The sequence below is a fragment of the Budorcas taxicolor genome, chromosome 12 (assembly GCF_023091745.1).
Source record: "Budorcas taxicolor isolate Tak-1 chromosome 12, Takin1.1, whole genome shotgun sequence".
Classification (NCBI taxonomy): Eukaryota; Metazoa; Chordata; class Mammalia; order Artiodactyla; family Bovidae; genus Budorcas; species Budorcas taxicolor.
The window spans coordinates 75,234,146-75,252,968 of NC_068921.1; the positions used below are offsets into that span (position 1 = coordinate 75,234,146).

Genomic DNA, 18,823 nt, shown 5'->3' on the forward strand with positions numbered 1-18,823 from the left:
CAGGACTTTTCCTCAGCTATAAACAAATAGCTTTTGTGTGGCATTTTCTGTACAAAAGACTAATGTGATTAGAAAGATTTTTATATTTTTTATGTATTTTACCTTTTTTTTAAAACAAAATGCTTTTGAAATGAACTGTAAAAATAGAATAGTGAAATATATCAATGGCAGAGTGAATGTAGTTTGTTGGAAATTTTTTCTCCAGTAAGACACCAGGTCATTAACAATGTTATCTATTTATAGGCTAGACAAATGGCTGCCGTTCTCCTAAGACGTCTTTTGTCCTCTGCATTTGATGAAGTCTATCCAACTCTTCCCACTGATGTTCAGACTGCCATCAAGAGTGAGCTACTGATGATTATTCAAATGGAAACACAGTCTAGCATGAGGAAAAAAATTTGTGACATTGCTGCTGAACTGGCCAGGAATTTAATAGGTGTGTATGCAAATACAGTTATCATTATGTTACAGAAGAAAGTGAGTACATTTTTTTGTTTGTTTCAGTGGAATCTTAGAGGACGAGTCACAAGTACTTGACTATGATTTATTCTGTTTGAAATGAGAGTGATTGTGGATTTTTAATTTAAAACCAAACATTACAGATTCTTACCTCTTGATCTTCAAAACCATTTCTCTCTAGAGAAATAATTTTCTAGTTTACAACTGTCAGTTTTATCTCCCCCTTAATCTGTGGTTTTGAAAGCATAGTCTAACTTACAAACCTGGCAATAGAAGTGGAGATCATGGGCTCCAGGTGATTTTGTGCTGTTACATTTGTGTTTATAAAGTAAGCACATGTGCTTATTATACTACTATAGTTTGTTTTTCAGTACCACAAAATATTTTTAGAAATTAAGTTAAAACATTTGAAAATGCATTTTATCAGCAGCCAGAACTTTTTCTGGTCACACTTAAAACATTAGTAGTATAATCGGATATGCTGTTACTTTTTTTTTTGACAGAATCATCATAAGCTCTGTTCACTTAGGTGGTATTTTTTAAAAGTTGAAAAGAATAATTCACTAAGATAAGGCTAACTTGGAGAATATTTTTAGTCGTGCTTAGTAAATTATGACATGACTTTTCAAATCTCCTTTCCTGGTGGCTCAGTGGTACAGAATCCGCCTGCAATGCAGGAGATGCAGATTTGATCCCTGGGTCAGATCAGAAAGATCCCCTAGAGAAGGAAATGGTAACCCACTCCAGTATTCTTACTTGGGAAATTCCATGGGCATGGCAGTCTGGCGGGCTACAGTACATAAGGTCACAGAGGAGTCAGAGACGCCCAGGCAACTAAACCACCACCACCAGTAACGCAGATGTTCAACGTACTGACACAACCAGTTCTTAAAAATTAATAGGAAATGTGTTAAGTTTTTAAGTAAGTTCTAAACCCACAGAAACTTGAATTTTTAAGTAACGTGGGAAGTTCTGTTTTCAAGTTTTTTGCACATAACATTTTTATTTTGAGTTAGGAGTTACATCACTCCTAACTCTAAATCCCTTAATAATGGAAAAAGTGCTCTCTCCATAAATTTTTTTGTCATCCCACTTCTCCTTTCAGAGAAGTTCAGCAAATATGGGGGCAATATTTTAAAAAGAAAAAATGCATAACTTGTGTCTATATTCTCTGTAACTCCTAAGTTCTTTGTGACAGTAAAACCAACAAGTCTAAACTGGTTCAGTAGATTTTTGTGGTTCATTTTTATCGCAAGGTATCACAAAAATCTGTGTTTTGAAATCTGTTTAAAATGTCAGCACATTGATAACATCCTGTAGCACTTAAAACTGCAAAGCGTGAGCAGTGCTCTGGGATTCCCATTCTGCAGTTTGTAAGTAATAAGTGTTTTGGTTTTAAGACTTGTTATCAGATATTAACTTTGTCTACTTTTTAGCCTAATCTTTAATAGCAATAATATGTGTGAAAGATTCAACTAGTCACATAGTCAAAGTGTGCTTTCTTTTCTCCAAATCACCCTCCTGAGAAATAACCACCACTTATACCTGTGCTTCTGTAACCCAGATTTACACAGTTGTTTTTTACTAGATTATTATGCCATTTTATGGTTGAAGGAGTTGATTTCATTAAAATGTTTGTAAAAACAGAGCAAGTGACACTTTCTGTAGCCACATATTTTGAATGAGGCTTATGAAATGAATTCACCATCAATATTTTGAAGTTGAATTTACACACCTTATGCCTGGATTTCTTTACTTTTAGATGAGGATGGCAACAACCAATGGCCTGAAGGTTTGAAGTTCCTTTTTGACTCTGTCAGCTCTCAAAACATGGGACTGCGGGAAGCTGCCCTTCATATTTTCTGGTATATACATTGGTCTGATAACGTTTGGGAAAATTTAATGTTACGAGTGCCCGAAGTGCATTTTAGTTGATTGTTTTACTCTAGTTTAACTTTTTAGCCTTAAATAATGCCTCTAGATAACCTTTGTACTTTTGTTGGAAGCAAAATTGGAAAGAACAAAGCTTTCCATTTGATATTATGGATCTTTTTGTTATACAAGGAGTCTCTGCAATTTTTATTCCTTTCCTTTGTCCTTCATGATTCTGAAAAAATTTCTGGGACAGTTTCTTCTTCAAGAGATTAACAGTACCAACTGTAACTTTTAGAAAGCCATTCTCATATTAGCATCTGAAAGAAAAGAACGAAAATGGTGGTGAACCCCCACTGTCTTGGTCTGTGGCCAAGCTTTATAAAAATGTATTATTTTAATTACCTCATTTATAAGCAGATGATCTAAGTTTAGAATTAAATGATTGCATTTTAAAAGTTTGGCCTACTGTACAGTTCTACTGCATTTAAAATAGTAATATATAATTGAATTTGTAACTTACCAAGATCATATACTTTTTTTTTTTAAACGAGATCTACCTTGAACCTCTAAAGAAGGGTAGATAGTACACCAATTTCTACTTCAGTTGTCAAATGTATCTTGTTCCTATCAAAGGTCCAAACTGGAGAATTAAGTAAAGGTATTCAGTTTATTTATTTACCAAATTTAAAATAGAGCACAATGTGGACTGTCTGGATACCAAGGCTGGAAACAGCTTGTGAGCATGGTTAGTGTCGTTACCCCTGAACCCCAGTACTTGCTCTTGTCCCGTCCTACACTCCAGATCAGCTTCCTGCTGAGACAGAGCAGTAAGGGTAAAGCAGAGATCTGGGCAGGTGTGCGCCTGAGTCCCCAATTCTCCCAGTCTGATCTCCTCTGCTCCATTTGTTTCTGTTCACCCGAGCCCAGAGTAGAATTGCTTGGAGGTCAGGTAGTTGATGTTCAGCCTTAGGGATTAATGTAAATAAACATAGAATTAGATGTTCTAGCTGACACCTTACTAAGATGTTACTAAGATGTTCTAGCTGACACCTTACTAAGATATAACCTAGTTTTCAGAGGATATTTTCTATCATTTTTTCAGGAACTTCCCAGGAATTTTTGGGAATCAGCAGCAGCACTATTTAGACGTCATCAAACGGATGTTAGTTCAGTGCATGCAAGATCAGGAACATCCGTCGGTGAGTAGATTTCCATTCCATTAATATTAACACATAATTTAATATAGCATCTAACTTGTGAAAGAATCTATATGTGTTTGGAGATTGTCTTGGCTTTTATACTTGAAAATATAAATACTAGTTTTACTGATAAAGAAAATTTCATCTTGTGGAAGGAAACTTGAGTTTGCACATCTATCAAAAATCGTCTCATATTTGGCGTTTGTCCTGTCTTCATTTTAGATCCGAACATTATCTGCTAGAGCTACCGCTGCGTTTATACTTGCCAACGAGCATAATGTTGCTCTGTTCAAGCATTTTGCAGACTTGTTACCCGGTTTCTTACAGGTAAGAAAATAGTTTAGGTGATAATTATATCCTTAACTAGTTTTCTGTTGCTTAAATTCTCATCAGAGTTCTGTATTGCATTCATGTATTCATTAAATATTTATTGCCTGCTGTGTACCAACTAAGGATACAGCAGTGAACAAAACATGCACATTTCTTAATATTTTTTGCCTTTGATATACCTTGGGTCTCTTCATTTCAAATTTTTTCTTTAAGGCAAATGATAATAAGCAACATATGCTTATTATTGAGTATATAATCACAGTAGGTTATTTCTATTAGAACAACCAAATAACCTATGAAATGCTCATTTTACAGAAGGAGAAGCTAAGGAGGAGATAAGAAACTTGCCCAAGGTCACAGTGTTGAGGGGTGCATGCTGGAGTTGTGCATAGTTGAAACCCAGATTGGACCAGAGTCTTTACTGTTAAATACAGGGCTTGTGACAGTTTGTATCACAAAATAATTTTATAGTTAAACATTACTGGAATCCAAGGATAAATTATTATTTTAAGGACATCTGCCCCAGTGAGAAAGTAAAATAAACTTGGGGAAGTTAGAGTAATTGGTTTCAACCTTGTCAGACATCAAACCTTTTATAACAAGTATTTTATAATTTTCCATATTCGCTCTTAAAATGAAATGCATTTATGTGCGTACAGCTCATGTATGCACGTAAGTTTTTAAAATATCAATGTATGGTGGTAAGTGGATACAAAGGAAAAAGAGAAAGTAATCTCTAGTAAAATGACATGCTTTTCCACATATAAATGCTAGGGCCTGACCCAACAGACATAGGAGACTAGGTGATTTCTACACGGTCTATACGAATCCAGTAGCTAAAAATGTGGACTGATAGAGATCGTTGGCCATTTGAACACCATGATTTCTGTTACTGTTGGTGTTTTGAACTGGTGATTTCCAGAAAAGGTACAGTTCAGGATGAAACAAAATACATGTTCCTTCTTTGTTTGTACGGTATCTGCATTTTAGGGAAGAAATATATCATAGTACATTAAAACCAGGCAAAAGGGAATTTGTGAGTTAGGGTCTAGGTTGAGACCATTATAAATGAGTTTTTTAATATATGTGTTTGACATAATTGTGTAAAGATGCACGATAAGGTCAAATGAATTCCTCGTAAGCGTTTGTGTCACAGGTGTGGGACATCTAGTAGCCCAGCCTTTCCATGTCCTCAATCTTGTGACAACCAAAAAAACAGCTCCTGAGACAGATAGTGCCCTGTTGAGGGCCAGATTAGACAGGATTTAGGGAAACTGAAATGGCAACCCGCTCCAGTATTCTTGCCTGGAGAATCCCAGGGATGGCAGAGCCTGGTGGACTGCCGTCTCTGGGGTCGCACAGAGTCGGACATGACTGAAGCGACTTAGCAGTAGCAGCAGCAGGGAATCTGAAACTAAAAAGTTCATATGTGATGGAGTTGCTGCCAGGACTTAGTAGAAACTGTTTTTCCCATGATACTAAGCTGAAAATATAGTTTAGTCAATGATAAAACATTAGCTGATGAAACATTCTATTGTTTTATATTACCGACACATCTTGACTTACTATTTAATTTCATATTTTTCTTGTCTGAATTTAGAGTAAGTTAAAATGTTAGCCAGAACTTCTAGGAGTTATGGCTGTGATATAGGCAAAGGTAGATACAGAATGCTACATTAAAATTCCACAGTGACTGAACTTATCATTAAAGAGAAATACAGTAATATTGAACACTTTAAATATATCATGGGATCTAGTATTTACTATCTGTATGAATATTGGAAGGACAGAGAAAAGGAGATTCCTTCTGGTTATGAAAACACTTCCTTGCCAGTCTTAAGTTTTGTTGTGGTTATTGGAGATTGACTGGTTTTAATTTTGACTTCGGTTTAAATCTTTATATTATACGTTTCTAGTTAAGATTAGAATAGAGGGAAGTGTGTACGTAGTTGTAGGTAGAACATCTGCGTAATGTTGATTGCAAAGTTATTTATTGAAAAACAGAACGCTAGTGTTTCTCTGTTGTCCTTGCCTCTTGATATTCTGGCTAATGAGGCATCATAAAGTGACTGTTGAACACAGACTTTTTTTTTTTTTAATCTATTTCATGTTTTCTAGGCTGTAAATGACTCCTGCTACCAGAATGATGATTCAGTCCTAAAATCCCTTGTTGAGATTGCAGACACGGTTCCAAAGTATTTACGTCCTCATCTGGAAGCCACTTTACAGCTGAGTCTAAAGGTAAATTAAATACTGCAGTGAATGTTCTGTTTCTTGTTTTCAATGAATCAACTACTAAATGTGTACAAATATATCTTCTTTGTAGTTGTGTGGAGACACTGGCCTCAATAACATGCAGCGCCAGCTTGCCCTGGAAGTAATCGTGACCCTTTCTGAGACTGCAGCTGCTATGTTAAGAAAACATACCAATATTGTTGCACAGACAAGTAAGTCAAAAGTCTAAATAGTTTTTTTTAGGGTGACAGAATTGTCAGATAGGTTTGCTGAGAGTTGTGCAAGGCCACGGATTTATTGGAAGAGTGAATGTCCTTTCAAACTCAGGTGAATCCATGAAAATGCAGCAATACATTCTTAACTGCATAGGCCCGACACGATGGCCATGCTCCAGCACCCTGAAACCTCAGTGTAGCAAACATGGTTTGTCATACTTGGAAGTAAACCAAAAGATGTGTAAAACCTCTGGGGAAAATTGGGTGACACATTGAAAGACTAATAAGAGAACCCAGTGTCAATACCCTTCAAATTAACCTAAATATTCAGTATAATTTCAGCCAAAAATTAGAATTGGTCATGATAAGATAGAGTCTAATGTAGGGCCTGGAGTAGCCAAGACAGTTTTGATGACTAAAGTGCAGGTCTTGCCTGTCAGCTATGAAGATTTAGTTTGTTGATGGTGCAGCTATAGACAGTTGAATCAGATGGGATAGAGTGGCCAGGAGCAGATCCACTCACGTGGAAACAAACTGAACTTTGATAGTTCAGTAGTTTGCACGACTGGTTGTTTCTGTTGGAAAAACATATTCGAACCTCAATTTTCAGTTGATTAGACATGAAATAATACAGATACATTTTACACGTAAAGCTTAATAGTAGAAAGTGATTTTTTTTTAAGACAGTCAAAACCATAAGTGCAAAACATTGCTCAGTTTGTACTAAAACAGTTTTTTGACCAACCAAATACACCATAAGTGAGATCAAAAGATAAGCCAGACTGGAAGAAAGTAGTTGAGTGCACACATCAACAGTTCTGGTGTGCGGAAAACAGTGGTTGGAAACAGGAAGTTCACAAGAGCTATAGCTGTTGAACACTGCTCAGTCTCAATAAACACAAGTGTAATTAATTGTGGAACACCAGTTGTCAGAGTGTGACAGTGTCCAGTGTTGATTGATGAACGGTGTGGAGCAGAGAGGACTCACAGGAGACTTCACACCTGTGACATAAGATCGGCCTCCTTTTGAGCTTCCCATAGGAATTAAGTTTATGGTGCCACTATGGAGAGCATTTGAGTGGGTTCTAGTAATAAAGATACTTGTAACAGTTTCAAGTACAGAAACAGAGAGGAAAGATTGATTTGTCAAGGGTTGTATAGCCTGGTTGTACAGACTGGGTTTAATATATGTTCTCTTCCTAATGCCCTGAACTTGCTCTTGTCAAGGAGATAACGTGTATCTTATCAAAGCACCTTTTGTCGTGTCCACCGACAGGTTGATGTGTTTATGTAATGGAATGCTGTGAAGTAATTCAAGTGAAATCCATGTGTCTTGAGAAAAAAGCAAGTTGCCAAAGGGTATATGTACCATTTATTATATAGAAAATAAAACCTTTGAATACTACTATATGTTATACATAGATAGAGAAAACTGTAGTTCAAGTGTAAAAAAGAAAAAAAGTTTGGTAATGAGAAACATTGATTTTATTATGGTCTTACTTCTGATGAGGGAGGAAGAAAACATAACAGGACTTGGATATTTTGACTTTTCTCCTTAATGTTTACTTCTTAAAAAAGAACAAAAGCTAAAGCCAGGGAGATGAAAAAGGTGAAAATAGAACAAGCCACATGTGGGGAGCACAGGCAGATAAGTTTTTTGTTTTACTCTTAGTATGTCCTTTGTGTTTTACCTCTTAAAATTCTTGTTGGTGACATTGACAAAATCACAGCGTCGTGGTCTTTGGGTATGCTGCTGCTGCTCCTAAGTCACTTCAGTTCAGTTCAGTTCAGTTCAGTCGCTCAGTCGTGTCCGACTCTTTGTGACCCCATGAACTGCAGCATGCCAGGCCTCCCTGTCCATCACCAACTCCCGGAGTTCACTCAGACTCACATCCATTGAGTCAGTGATGCCATCCAGCCATCTCATCCTCGGTCGTCCCCTTCTCCTCCTGCCCCCAATCCCTCCCAGCATCAGAGTCCTTTCCAGTGAGTCAACTCTTCGCATCGTGTCCAACTTTTTGTGACCCCATAGATGGCAGCCCACCAGGCTCCCTCATCCCTGGGATTCTCCAGGCAAGAACACTGGAATGGGTTGCCATTGCCTTCTCCAATGCATAAAAGTGAAAGTGAAGTCGCTCAGTTGGGTCTGACTCTTCGCGACCCCATGGACTGCAGCCTACCAGGCTCCTCTGCCCATGGGATTTTCCAGGCAAGAGTGCTGGAGTGGGGTGCCATTGCCTTCTCTGCTTTGGGTATGAAGTAGTTCTTTTCTTTAGTTCCGCAGATGTTAGCCATGATGGTTGACCTTGAAGAGGATGAGGACTGGGCAAATGCGGATGAGCTGGAAGACGATGACTTTGATAGGTAATCACACACCCCGAACGCTGTACGAAGCTTCCCGGGTCGGGCAGAGCGAGGCCAGGTGGCGGTGAGAGGTTAGGGTTACAGGGTCTGTCTCGACCCCACGTGGTGGTCTACAAACTGAGGTTAAGCTTTTAAATTTGAAACGTGGGACATTTCTCCATTTTGTGTTTTCCTGTATCAAATTTTGTAGATACTTATTTTTAGTGAAGGTAGCTATCTTTTCTACCCTGTCTTACTCTAAACTGTTCATCATGTCAAGAATTTTTTAAGAGTTATCTTCTGAAATAGATACGAAGGAGCTCTGTTGTGGTAAATACCTTTGTGTATGTGTAGACCTTAACTTACAATAGTTGTTTCAGCAAATTCCTTGTGTTTTCCTCATATAATGCAATGTAACTGTAGAATGGAAAAGGGGCAGTGATGGTAGACACTGGATGACAGTAACACTGAAATTACTATTTGACTTGTTTTGACTCAGTAGGCGCCCGTGAGTACAGATTCCAATGGAAAAGTCCCCAAAATGTATACTCACTGTGAAATAGTGAAAATGGCCCCTTAAACACGGATGAAACATAGCACTTCAGAGCTGCCATTTTAATTAATCCTTTCAGTGGCCTAAAGGTTTAGTATCATATTTGAAGTGCAGAAATGGAGAGGAAAGATTGAGTGATTTGTCCAGGGTTTATGGCCAGTTAGTAGACTGGACTTAAAACCAGTTCTCTCACTCTTCCCAGGACATCAAACTGCCTAACCTCCTTTTCTTAAAAAGAACTGAAACTATTTCCCTGAAAGATTGGTAGTCAGCGTAAGCTACTTTTACAGATATAATTAAAGACATTTGACTTCGAAAATATATGGTGTATTTTTGAAGCTTGATCCTGTCATTAAAAATGACTGACTTTTGGCCTGAATACCCTGTAGAAGTTTATGAAGATAATCCTTGACTGCTGTGCTGCTGCTAAGTCACGTCAGTCGTGTCCGACTCTGCGACCCCAGAGACGGCAGCCCACCAGGCTCCCCCGTCCCTGGGATTCTCCAGGCAAGAACACTGGAGTGGGCTGCCATTTCCTTCTCCAGTCCTTGACTGGAAACACCTAAATAGGGCTGAAGAGGAGACGGGGCTCCGATTGAGTTTCCTTGTCCTGGTTCATTTACTGTGATGTGTTGCTACCTGGCTTTTAATTTGCCCTGTAAAAGGCACTAAGGTGTATGTGGTGTTAAGAAGCTATTTTTATCTGAACTAGATGAGTAAGATTTTATCTCTGAGTGAGTAGGACATAAATACATTTTCAAGGTCAAGCTAAGTCTTAAGAGCCTGTTTTCAAGGTCATAGTGTCCTCTTTCTGATCTTGCCTTCACAAAGCAGTTAGAGGTCATGTACGTGGCAACTGCTGATCTTGAGGTTCTAAAACAATAAATGTGCAAAGGTGTTAATGCCCAAATTCCTTCAGTTTTCAGTGAAAAAACTGTAATTGAGTTTCACTTACACATAATATTTTGTGGGGCAGATTGCACCCCTTTAAAAGATGAATAAGCTCCCAGTTGAGAGAAAATCACACACAGGCTCAGCACCCTTTTCTGTTTTCTGTGTTCTGATAAGTTTGAAGACTGTATTTCCAGGAAATGTGATTCAGAGGCTCTCCTAAACACTGCTGATCCCTCTTAGTCTTCAGAGTGTCAGAAGCTAAGTTTTAACCAGTGAGTGGGGACAGAGGGAAGTCGTGAAAGATCGGATTCAGACATAAGACTTTTAAACTATTGATGAGGCATGATAAAAATTTTATCCACCTCCGCCTCCTGCCACTTTTTAAATTCTAGGGTTTTTTAACCCCAAACTTCACTACATACATTAGAAAAGACTGCTCGAGCTATTCTTCAGTCCCAGTTTAGAAACAGTCCATGTAGCGTCCTGTTCTTACGTGCTTCCGTATGTCCGTTACATTGTTCTCTGTGTAGCAATGCGGTTGCTGGTGAGAGTGCTCTAGACCGGATGGCTTGTGGACTCGGGGGAAAGCTCGTCCTGCCGATGATCAAAGAACACATTATGCAGATGCTTCAGAACCGTAAGCTGTTGCCTCTTTGAAATGCTGGGACAGTGGAGCTTGGCTTAGACTGCGTCTAAAAGTCAGTCTTTGCCTTTTTATATTCTCTGTTTAACCTACTTCTCATATTGATAAAATACTACTTGGTCATCTTTAGAAGCACTCAGTCTTAATGGTAGAGAATGTTTTTTCCTCGATACTGCAGCTATTGCCCTATTCTCCCTCCTCAGAATTATTAGCTTCAGTATATAGGAAAAAGTTTTTAATTCTATTAAAAACTGAGTTTTACTCCCTAGTCAGAAATACCTAAGTTCAAATTTAATGCACCAGTATTTGCAATGTTTATGAAATATTAGTATATTTGGTTTAGTTTTCCTTCATCTAATATCTTTTATTTTAAAAAAATAAAAAGCCTTGTACAAATCAGAGGAGAGCCATGTCAATATTTGTTTTTATAATTTAACAAATACTTGGTCACTAACCTTGAACCAGGTTTTTCAATAAGAAAAATTGTCATTTTTGTTTTTTATATTACAAAGTTACTGTGCTTGACATATTTTAAAAAGTTCAAATCCGAAGTGTATAAACTGAAAGGCCCTTAACTGAGATTCGGAGGTGCTCACTGTTAACAGTTCTGAGACTTGAGTGTCTGTCCTCATTATGCACATAGGCAGCTGTGTTTAGTGTGAATAAAGCGCCCAGACCCCATGCTTCCGGTAGCTTCTGCCCCGCAGCGTATCCGGTCACCACATGATAACCTCCCATTCATTTAACAGCCACACAGCATTGCACAGTTCCCCATTAAACCATATAGTTCTGTTGGTAACAAATAATGCCACTGCATACACTCTTACAGAAGTCCTGGCTTACCTGTATTAACATGTATGTTTGTAGCATACATTGCAGGAGACAGACTTGAGGGTCCAGGCTTTGATTCTGGGTCTTAATAACAGCTTCATACCAGCCCTTATGTTTTTTATTATGTAGGTCTTCCTTATGCTATAAAGCTCTTAGGTATTCTAAAAGGGCATTGTCCAAAACCATTGTTTCTTTAGGATGATGGTGATTTTATGTCTGGGTCTTGAACAATAGGTTCCCCTTTTATTACTCCTAAATTTTGAAGGATTTTTCCCCAAACAGACAGCATCACAGGCTGGTCAGCCTATAAGAGCTAGTAGATAGAGTCTAGCTTTTCTATTTTGAAGATGAAGAACGTAAAGGCCAGAGATGTGAAAGTTTGCACAGAGTCACCCAGTTGCCGGTGTCTCACACTGCTTAGTGCCAGTCTTCACACATACTGTGGACCTGCTTATTTGCGGTTAAAGAATTTGATTGTAAGTTTCTGCTACAATATTAGCTGGCTGCAGAAGGCTTCGCTTGTATTACAGTGAGCTCACATGTATTCACAGTAAGGCAGTGAACTCTCAGTAAGGATTTGCTGTTGTTAAATGTGTGGCTTGGAGCAAGTCTGGACCTTTGATTTCCTTGTTTGTGGAAAAAAATAGGGTCTTCCCGTGGAATCAGGGGCCAAAAGTATATTTAGTGTTAATACTACATGTGAGAAAGAAATGGCAACCCACTCCAGTATTCTTGCCTTGAAAATCCCATGGACAGAGGAGACTGGTGGGCTGCAGTCCATGGGGTCACCAAGAGTCGGGCATGGCTGAGCAACTAATACTTCACTACACTTGAAAAGAGTGTAAAAAATGACAAACAATACTTTTTCTCTAGTAACTTAACATCTCAGTTCAGTTCAGTCACTCAGTCGTTTCCATCTCTTTGCACCCCCATGAACCGCAGCACGCCAGGCCTCCCTGTCCATCACCAACTCCGGGAATTCACCCAAAGTCATGTCCATTGAGTTGGTGATGCCATCCAACCGTCTCATCCTGTTGTCCCCTTCTCCTCCAGCCCTCAATCTTTCCCAGGATCAGGGTCTTCTCCAGTGAGTCAGCTCTCCACATCAGGTGGCCAAAGTATTGGAGTTTCAGCTTCAACATCAGTCCTTCCAACGAATACCCAGGACTGAGTTCCTTTAGGATGGACTGGTTGGATCTCCTTGCAGTCCAAGGGACTCTGAAGAGTCTTCTCCAACACCACAGTTCAAAAGTATCAACTTAACATCTACCCCACTGTAATTAAAAAAAAATTTTTTTTAATTTATTTTCTTTATGGCTGTGCTGGGTCTTCACTACTGTGTGGGCCTTTCTCTGGTTTCAGACAGTGGGGTCTGCTCTCTGGTTGTCAAGCACAGACTCTAGGATGCTTGGGCTCAACAGTTGTGGCTCCCAGGCCCCAGGGCACAAGCTAAATAGTTGTGGCACAGGCTTAGTTGCTCTGCAACATGTGGTATCTTCCCGGATCGGGGATCGAACCCATGTCTCCCATTGGCAGACGGAGCCACGGAGCCACCAGGGAAGCCCTTGTTTTTTTTCCTAGCATTGATAAATAGCATTTTTTTTTTAAATCTTAAAATTCAAAGCAGAAAGACCATTTCACATCCCAATACCATTCCATCACATTTGCTGAATGTACTTCCAGGAACTCTGCCCATTGAGAATATATGAGACATTACTTTTTTAAATGTCCAAACCAAATATAGACATCTTTCTATTTCAATATTTGTTGCATTAAAGTTTTTATTCTTTAGTATTTATTTTTGTTTGAGTTACTGGCATAACAATATATTGGTTTCAGATGTATAGCATAGTGATTTAGCATTTGTATACATTGCAAAATGACCACCACAGTATAAGTCTAGATTAGTATCTGATATTGGTTTCTTAAGATTCTTATTCCTCAGTTAAGAATAAATTCTGGCTTAATAGTATATTGATAACTGAAATACATTTAAAGCATATATCTATTTCTGCTTTATTGACTATGCCAAAACCTTTGACTGTGTGGATCACAATAAACTGGAAAATTCTGAAAGAGATGGGAATACCAGACCACTTGACCTGCCTCTTGAGAAACTTGTATGCAGGTCAGGAAGCAACAGTTAGAACTGGACATGGAACCACAGACGGGTTCCAAATAGGAAAAGGAGTACGTCAAGGCTGAATATTGTCACCCTGCTTATTTAACTTCTATGCAGAGTACATCATGAGAAACACTGGGCTGGAAGAAGCACAAGCTGGAATCAAGATTGCCGGGAGAAAATCAATAACCTCAGATATGCAGATAACACCACCCTTAAGCCAGAAAGTGAAGAAGAACTAAAGAGCCTCTTGATGAAAGTGAAAGAGGAGAGTGAAAAAGTTGGGTTAAAGCTCAACATTCAGAAAACGAAGATCATGGCATCTGGTCCCATCACTTCATGGGAAATAGATGGAGAAACAGTAGACACAGTGTCAGACTTTGTTTTTCTGCACTCCAAAATCACTGCAGATGGTGATTGCAGCCATGAAATTAAAAGATACTTGCTCCTTGGAAGGAAAGTTACGACCAACCTAGATAGCATATTCAAAAGCAGAGACATTACTTTGTCAACAAAGGTCTATCTAGTCAAGGCTATGGTTTTTCCAGTGATCATGTATGGATGTGAGAGTTGGACTGTGAAGAAAGCTGAGCGCCGAAGAATTGATGCTTTTGAACTGTGGTGTTGGAGAAGACTCTTGAGAGTCCCTTGGACTGCAAGGAGATCCAACCAGTCCATCTTAAAGGAGATCAGTCCTGGGTGTTCGTTGGAGGGACTGATGTTGAAGCTGAAAGTCCAATACTTTAGCCACCTGATGCGAAGGGCTGACTCATTTGAAAAGACTCTAATGCTGGGAAGGATTGAGGGCAGGAGGATGTCCTTCTCGGGACAGCAGAGGATGAGATGGTTGGGTGGCATCACCGACTCGATGGACATGGGTTTGGGGGGACTCTGGGAGTTGGTGATGGGAGGCCTGGCGTGCTGCGATTCATGGGGTCGCAAAGAATTGGACATGACTAAGTGAACTGAACTGATAAAATAATGTTATCATAAATACTAAAGTTTTAATGTTTAGCAAATAATTCAGCAATTTTTTCAGAAAAATTAGTTACAACAGACATCTTTACATGAATTTTGGGGTCCCCAAAGGGAAGAATTAAGTCTTATCTCCAATTTAGGATTTTCTTTTATAACTTAGTTAGCTCTTACACCAGCAGTTCTCAAACTTTATAATCTCAGGACCGCTTTACAGTGAGGATCTCAGAGTGCTGTTGATTTTTGGTTTTTTTTTTTCTATGAACATTTCCTACCCTTTATAATATGGTGAGACCTTTTTTTTTATTGAGCATAGTTAATTTACAATGTTGTGTTTAGTTCCAAGTGTACAGCAAAGTGAATCAGTTATACATATCTATCTATCTATCTATCTATATATATATATGTATCTCCACTTCACGATTCCTTTCCTGTATAGGTCACTATAGAGTAGAGTAGAGTTCCCTGTGCTATAGAGGAGATCCTTATAACTATTTTATGTATAGTAGTGTGTATATGTCAATCCCCCATCTCCCAATTTATCCTTCCCCCTCCCCCTGGTAACCATTGGTTTGTTTTCTACAACCATGACCCAGAGTGCATTTGTTAAACTGTTACATGTTAACAGAAATGACATATTTCGTGAAAAAAGACTCTCTTTTCCAAGACAAATGGAAATATTAGTGAGAATGTCTTTTTTTTATTTTGGGCATTTTTGTAAATATCTTAGGTAAAACTGAATTTGTATGTCTGCTTCTGGGTTGATTTTCTTGATATTTCACATATGCTGTAATCCTGAAAATACTCTCTGTACCCTCAAAATGAAAGTGAAAAAATAATATTATTAGGAGAATGATTTTGACCTTGTGAACCCCATGAATGAGTCTTAGGAAATCCCAGGATGTTTGAACCCCACTTTGAGAACCATTGCTCGGGTTTTTATATTTAGGTATATCTTCCTTTGTTCCACAAGGAATTTAAAGCAGCCTTAAAGTGAACAATAATATAGTAAAAACAAATATTTAGAAATGAGAGTCAGGAAAATCATATAAATAGGATATGAAGTCCAGTAAAATCAACATTAGTTAATATTCCCTTAACGAAAAAGCAGATAGCCATTATGAATGTTAGAATACAGATAAGGTTCATTCATACTCATTTACCGTATTATTAAGTAAAAATTTTTTGAAAGCAGCATCTTTTCTCCCTGGCGGTTTTTCTTTTTAGAGAAATATGCCTGTGGAGATCATTAGGTCTCTGTTCAGTGAATGGCAGTATGTGACACAGAAGACCTGCGTCTTCATTGCCCATAGTCAGTCTGGGGGGACGTGTCTTATTTTGGGCGGTTGGTATAAATACTGACAGGCCCTTTGCCGCCACGCTGTCCCTTCAATTTTGGGAGTGAAATGCTTGTGTGACGTAACCGCTGTGACAGTGAAGTAATCCAGTCAGACACTTTTTCTGTTTGCCTACCTAATAGTCATGTATAACCATACTTTGTTACTGTCATACTCCTGACGACTGGAAGGCCCCATCGGTGGTGTCTAATTGCTGTTCCTCCGCATGTAACTGTTCCGCAGCTGACTGGAAGTACCGGCACGCGGGGCTCATGGCCTTGTCCGCCATTGGCGAAGGATGCCACCAGCAGATGGAGGGGATTCTCAACGAGATAGTAAATTTTGTTCTGCTTTTCCTTCAGGATCCTGTAAGTACCAGTAAATATTTGATTCGTTAATATATTGCCATGGTTTCACAGGGGACCCTGTTGCCTTTACTAACACCCGGGCTCCTCTTCCAGCATCCCAGGGTGAGGTATGCGGCCTGTAATGCTGTGGGACAGATGGCTACTGACTTTGCACCTGGTTTCCAGAAGAAATTCCATGAGAAGGTAAGTAATGAGTCTGCAGACACTGGAAAACTCCGAGAAGAGGGGTGGTGTTTGAACAGCCTGTGTGATTTCATGTCACAGGTGATTGCAGCGTTGCTGCAGACCATGGAAGACCAGGGCAATCAGCGTGTCCAGGCCCACGCCGCCGCTGCTCTCATCAACTTCACGGAGGACTGTCCCAAGTCACTGCTTATTCCGTACTTAGACAGTTTGGTGAAGCATCTGCATTCCATCATGGTCCTTAAACTTCAAGAGGTAAGTTTCACGGTCTTTTAAGCTCTCTGTTTGGCTTGTAATAGTGGAAATTGGAGGGGAAGGTGATTCTGAAAGAGACTTCTCAGGAAACATTAGCAGTTTCTGCCACTTTGAATTTTAAAAGATGAAAGAGAAGAAAGCGAAAAGTGCTGACCACTCTCTTAACCTGAATGACAGACATAGAGAAGATGTGAAAAAAGAATCTTTTTTGTATTAAACATGTTGAATTCTTAAAATAAGGCCTGGCCGTCCAAATAGAAGATGGTTTATAGTTTACAGCTTAAGTAAGAGGTGACCTAGAAACAAGTGAATGATGTCAGTGCAGCAGCATGAGAAAGACAGGATGCAGGTAAGACAGGCAGAAACAGAGACCTGGTTTGTTCTCAAGTAGAATGAGATGAAATTCTGCTATCAGACAAAAAGGACGCACAAAATAAAAGCCTTGTAACTCGAATATTCAGCAAACACAAAGTTTCTGTCAAATTGCTATAAAATGTTCTATAAACAGTGTCTGTACTTCGGCTCCTGATGAACTGGTAACAGTTGGTAAACCACACTTCACCTAGCCCTGGTCTAAAGGAGAGCAGAGAGGAAGACAGGAAGTTATAAGGTCCCAGAAGGCAGAGAAGGGGTCTAAAGCAGAAGATGGGCACTCAGTGTACTATGATAGCAAACTAAGAGCGTGATACAGGAACGTGAGTGTACGTGAAGACAGGGAGGTAGTCGAGGGCAGATCAGTTAGGTTAGTTAAATCAGGAATAGATGGATCAGATAGGACATTAGAGTAGATTTGGCTGAAGGGTGGCTCTATATAACCCAGTTCCCCCCATGGGACCCGTGTGTGAGATGCAGACTGAAGGAAGGGGCTGCTGAGATGGGATGGGGGAAGAGGGTCATGTGTGTGAGAAGAGCTGTGCGGAGGCAGAGTAGCCAAGGAAGAAGGATGTTCCTGTGGGATCACAGGCCGGTCATGACGTTAACCGCAGAGCAGATGGGAGATGCCAAAGGAAGGAGTGAGCTCACCTTGCAGAGCGGTGTGTGGACTCAGGTACAAGTAGAAAGAGCTCTGCCAAGAGTGGCTGTGGTTGATGAGGGGGTAAAGGGCCAGAGCAGTTGCCGGCTCAAGTATTTCTATGAACCCACAAGGAATTACAGAATAACATTGCCAGGTGCTGACATGGCCTGACCGCAAGTACCCGGGAAGGATTTTCCTCGGCAGCTCAGAGAACACCGTGGATCGTTGGTGCAGGGGGAAGGCTGATCTCACCTGTTGCACCAGGGTGGAGAAAGGGGGCACCTCTCAGGGGTGTCCTCAGTGGTATTTTTCTGGAGAGAACTAGAAAATAAAGGAATGGGCCATAAAGGGAACTTTCTCCACGACCTAGTCGGACAGCACAAGATATAAAATTAAGTAGTGGAAATAAGTGAGGAATGATGAGTGGAAATAAATGAGGAATGATGAGTAAAATTAAGCTTGCTGGATACAAACATTTGAGGGAGTTCACATTTATGCTCGAGAATTAGCTGTGCTTTGAGATAAAGTGGACACAAGTGAGGAGCGCTGTGCTGACAGGGGAGCACCTCGCAGATAGTTCAGGGGGCTCTTCCGTGTGCGCTGAGGCCTGGTCTCCACTCTGGCTGCCGTGGGGCAAGCTCAGCATGCAGTCTCAGCGCACCCCTCGGGAACTGGCCAGGAGTGTTTGCCCCATCTTCTCTGCGGGGCTGATGTTCTGTTGTCTTCCTTCCAGTTGATCCAGAAAGGCACCAAATTAGTTTTGGAACAAGTTGTGACATCTATCGCATCAGTTGCAGATACTGCAGAAGAAAAATTTGTCCCCTACTATGACTTATTCATGCCATCACTGAAGCACATTGTCGAGAACGCAGTTCAAAAGGAACTCAGGCTTCTCAGAGGAAAAACTATTGAGTGCATCAGCCTCATTGGTTTGGCTGTTGGGAAGGAAAAGGTAAGTGATTTATCAACAATGTGTTGGGTTTGTTGTGTG

The 18,823-nt window shown here is 39.8% G+C and overlaps 1 protein-coding gene across 1 annotated transcript in view; it reads left to right on the forward strand.

The window, feature by feature from the left end:
* IPO5 (importin 5) overlaps window positions 1-18,823 on the forward strand; it is a 41,310-nt gene that overhangs the window by 8,766 nt on the left and 13,721 nt on the right. The window contains exons 3-14 of the mRNA XM_052649929.1: window positions 244-436; window positions 2,222-2,324; window positions 3,437-3,533; window positions 3,756-3,860; window positions 5,982-6,104; window positions 6,190-6,310; window positions 8,590-8,677; window positions 10,634-10,740; window positions 16,255-16,379; window positions 16,473-16,562; window positions 16,644-16,817; window positions 18,566-18,784. Of these exons, the coding sequence (XP_052505889.1) occupies window positions 244-436; window positions 2,222-2,324; window positions 3,437-3,533; window positions 3,756-3,860; window positions 5,982-6,104; window positions 6,190-6,310; window positions 8,590-8,677; window positions 10,634-10,740; window positions 16,255-16,379; window positions 16,473-16,562; window positions 16,644-16,817; window positions 18,566-18,784 (1,545 nt within the window). The remainder of the gene's footprint in view (window positions 1-243; window positions 437-2,221; window positions 2,325-3,436; window positions 3,534-3,755; window positions 3,861-5,981; window positions 6,105-6,189; window positions 6,311-8,589; window positions 8,678-10,633; window positions 10,741-16,254; window positions 16,380-16,472; window positions 16,563-16,643; window positions 16,818-18,565; window positions 18,785-18,823) is intronic.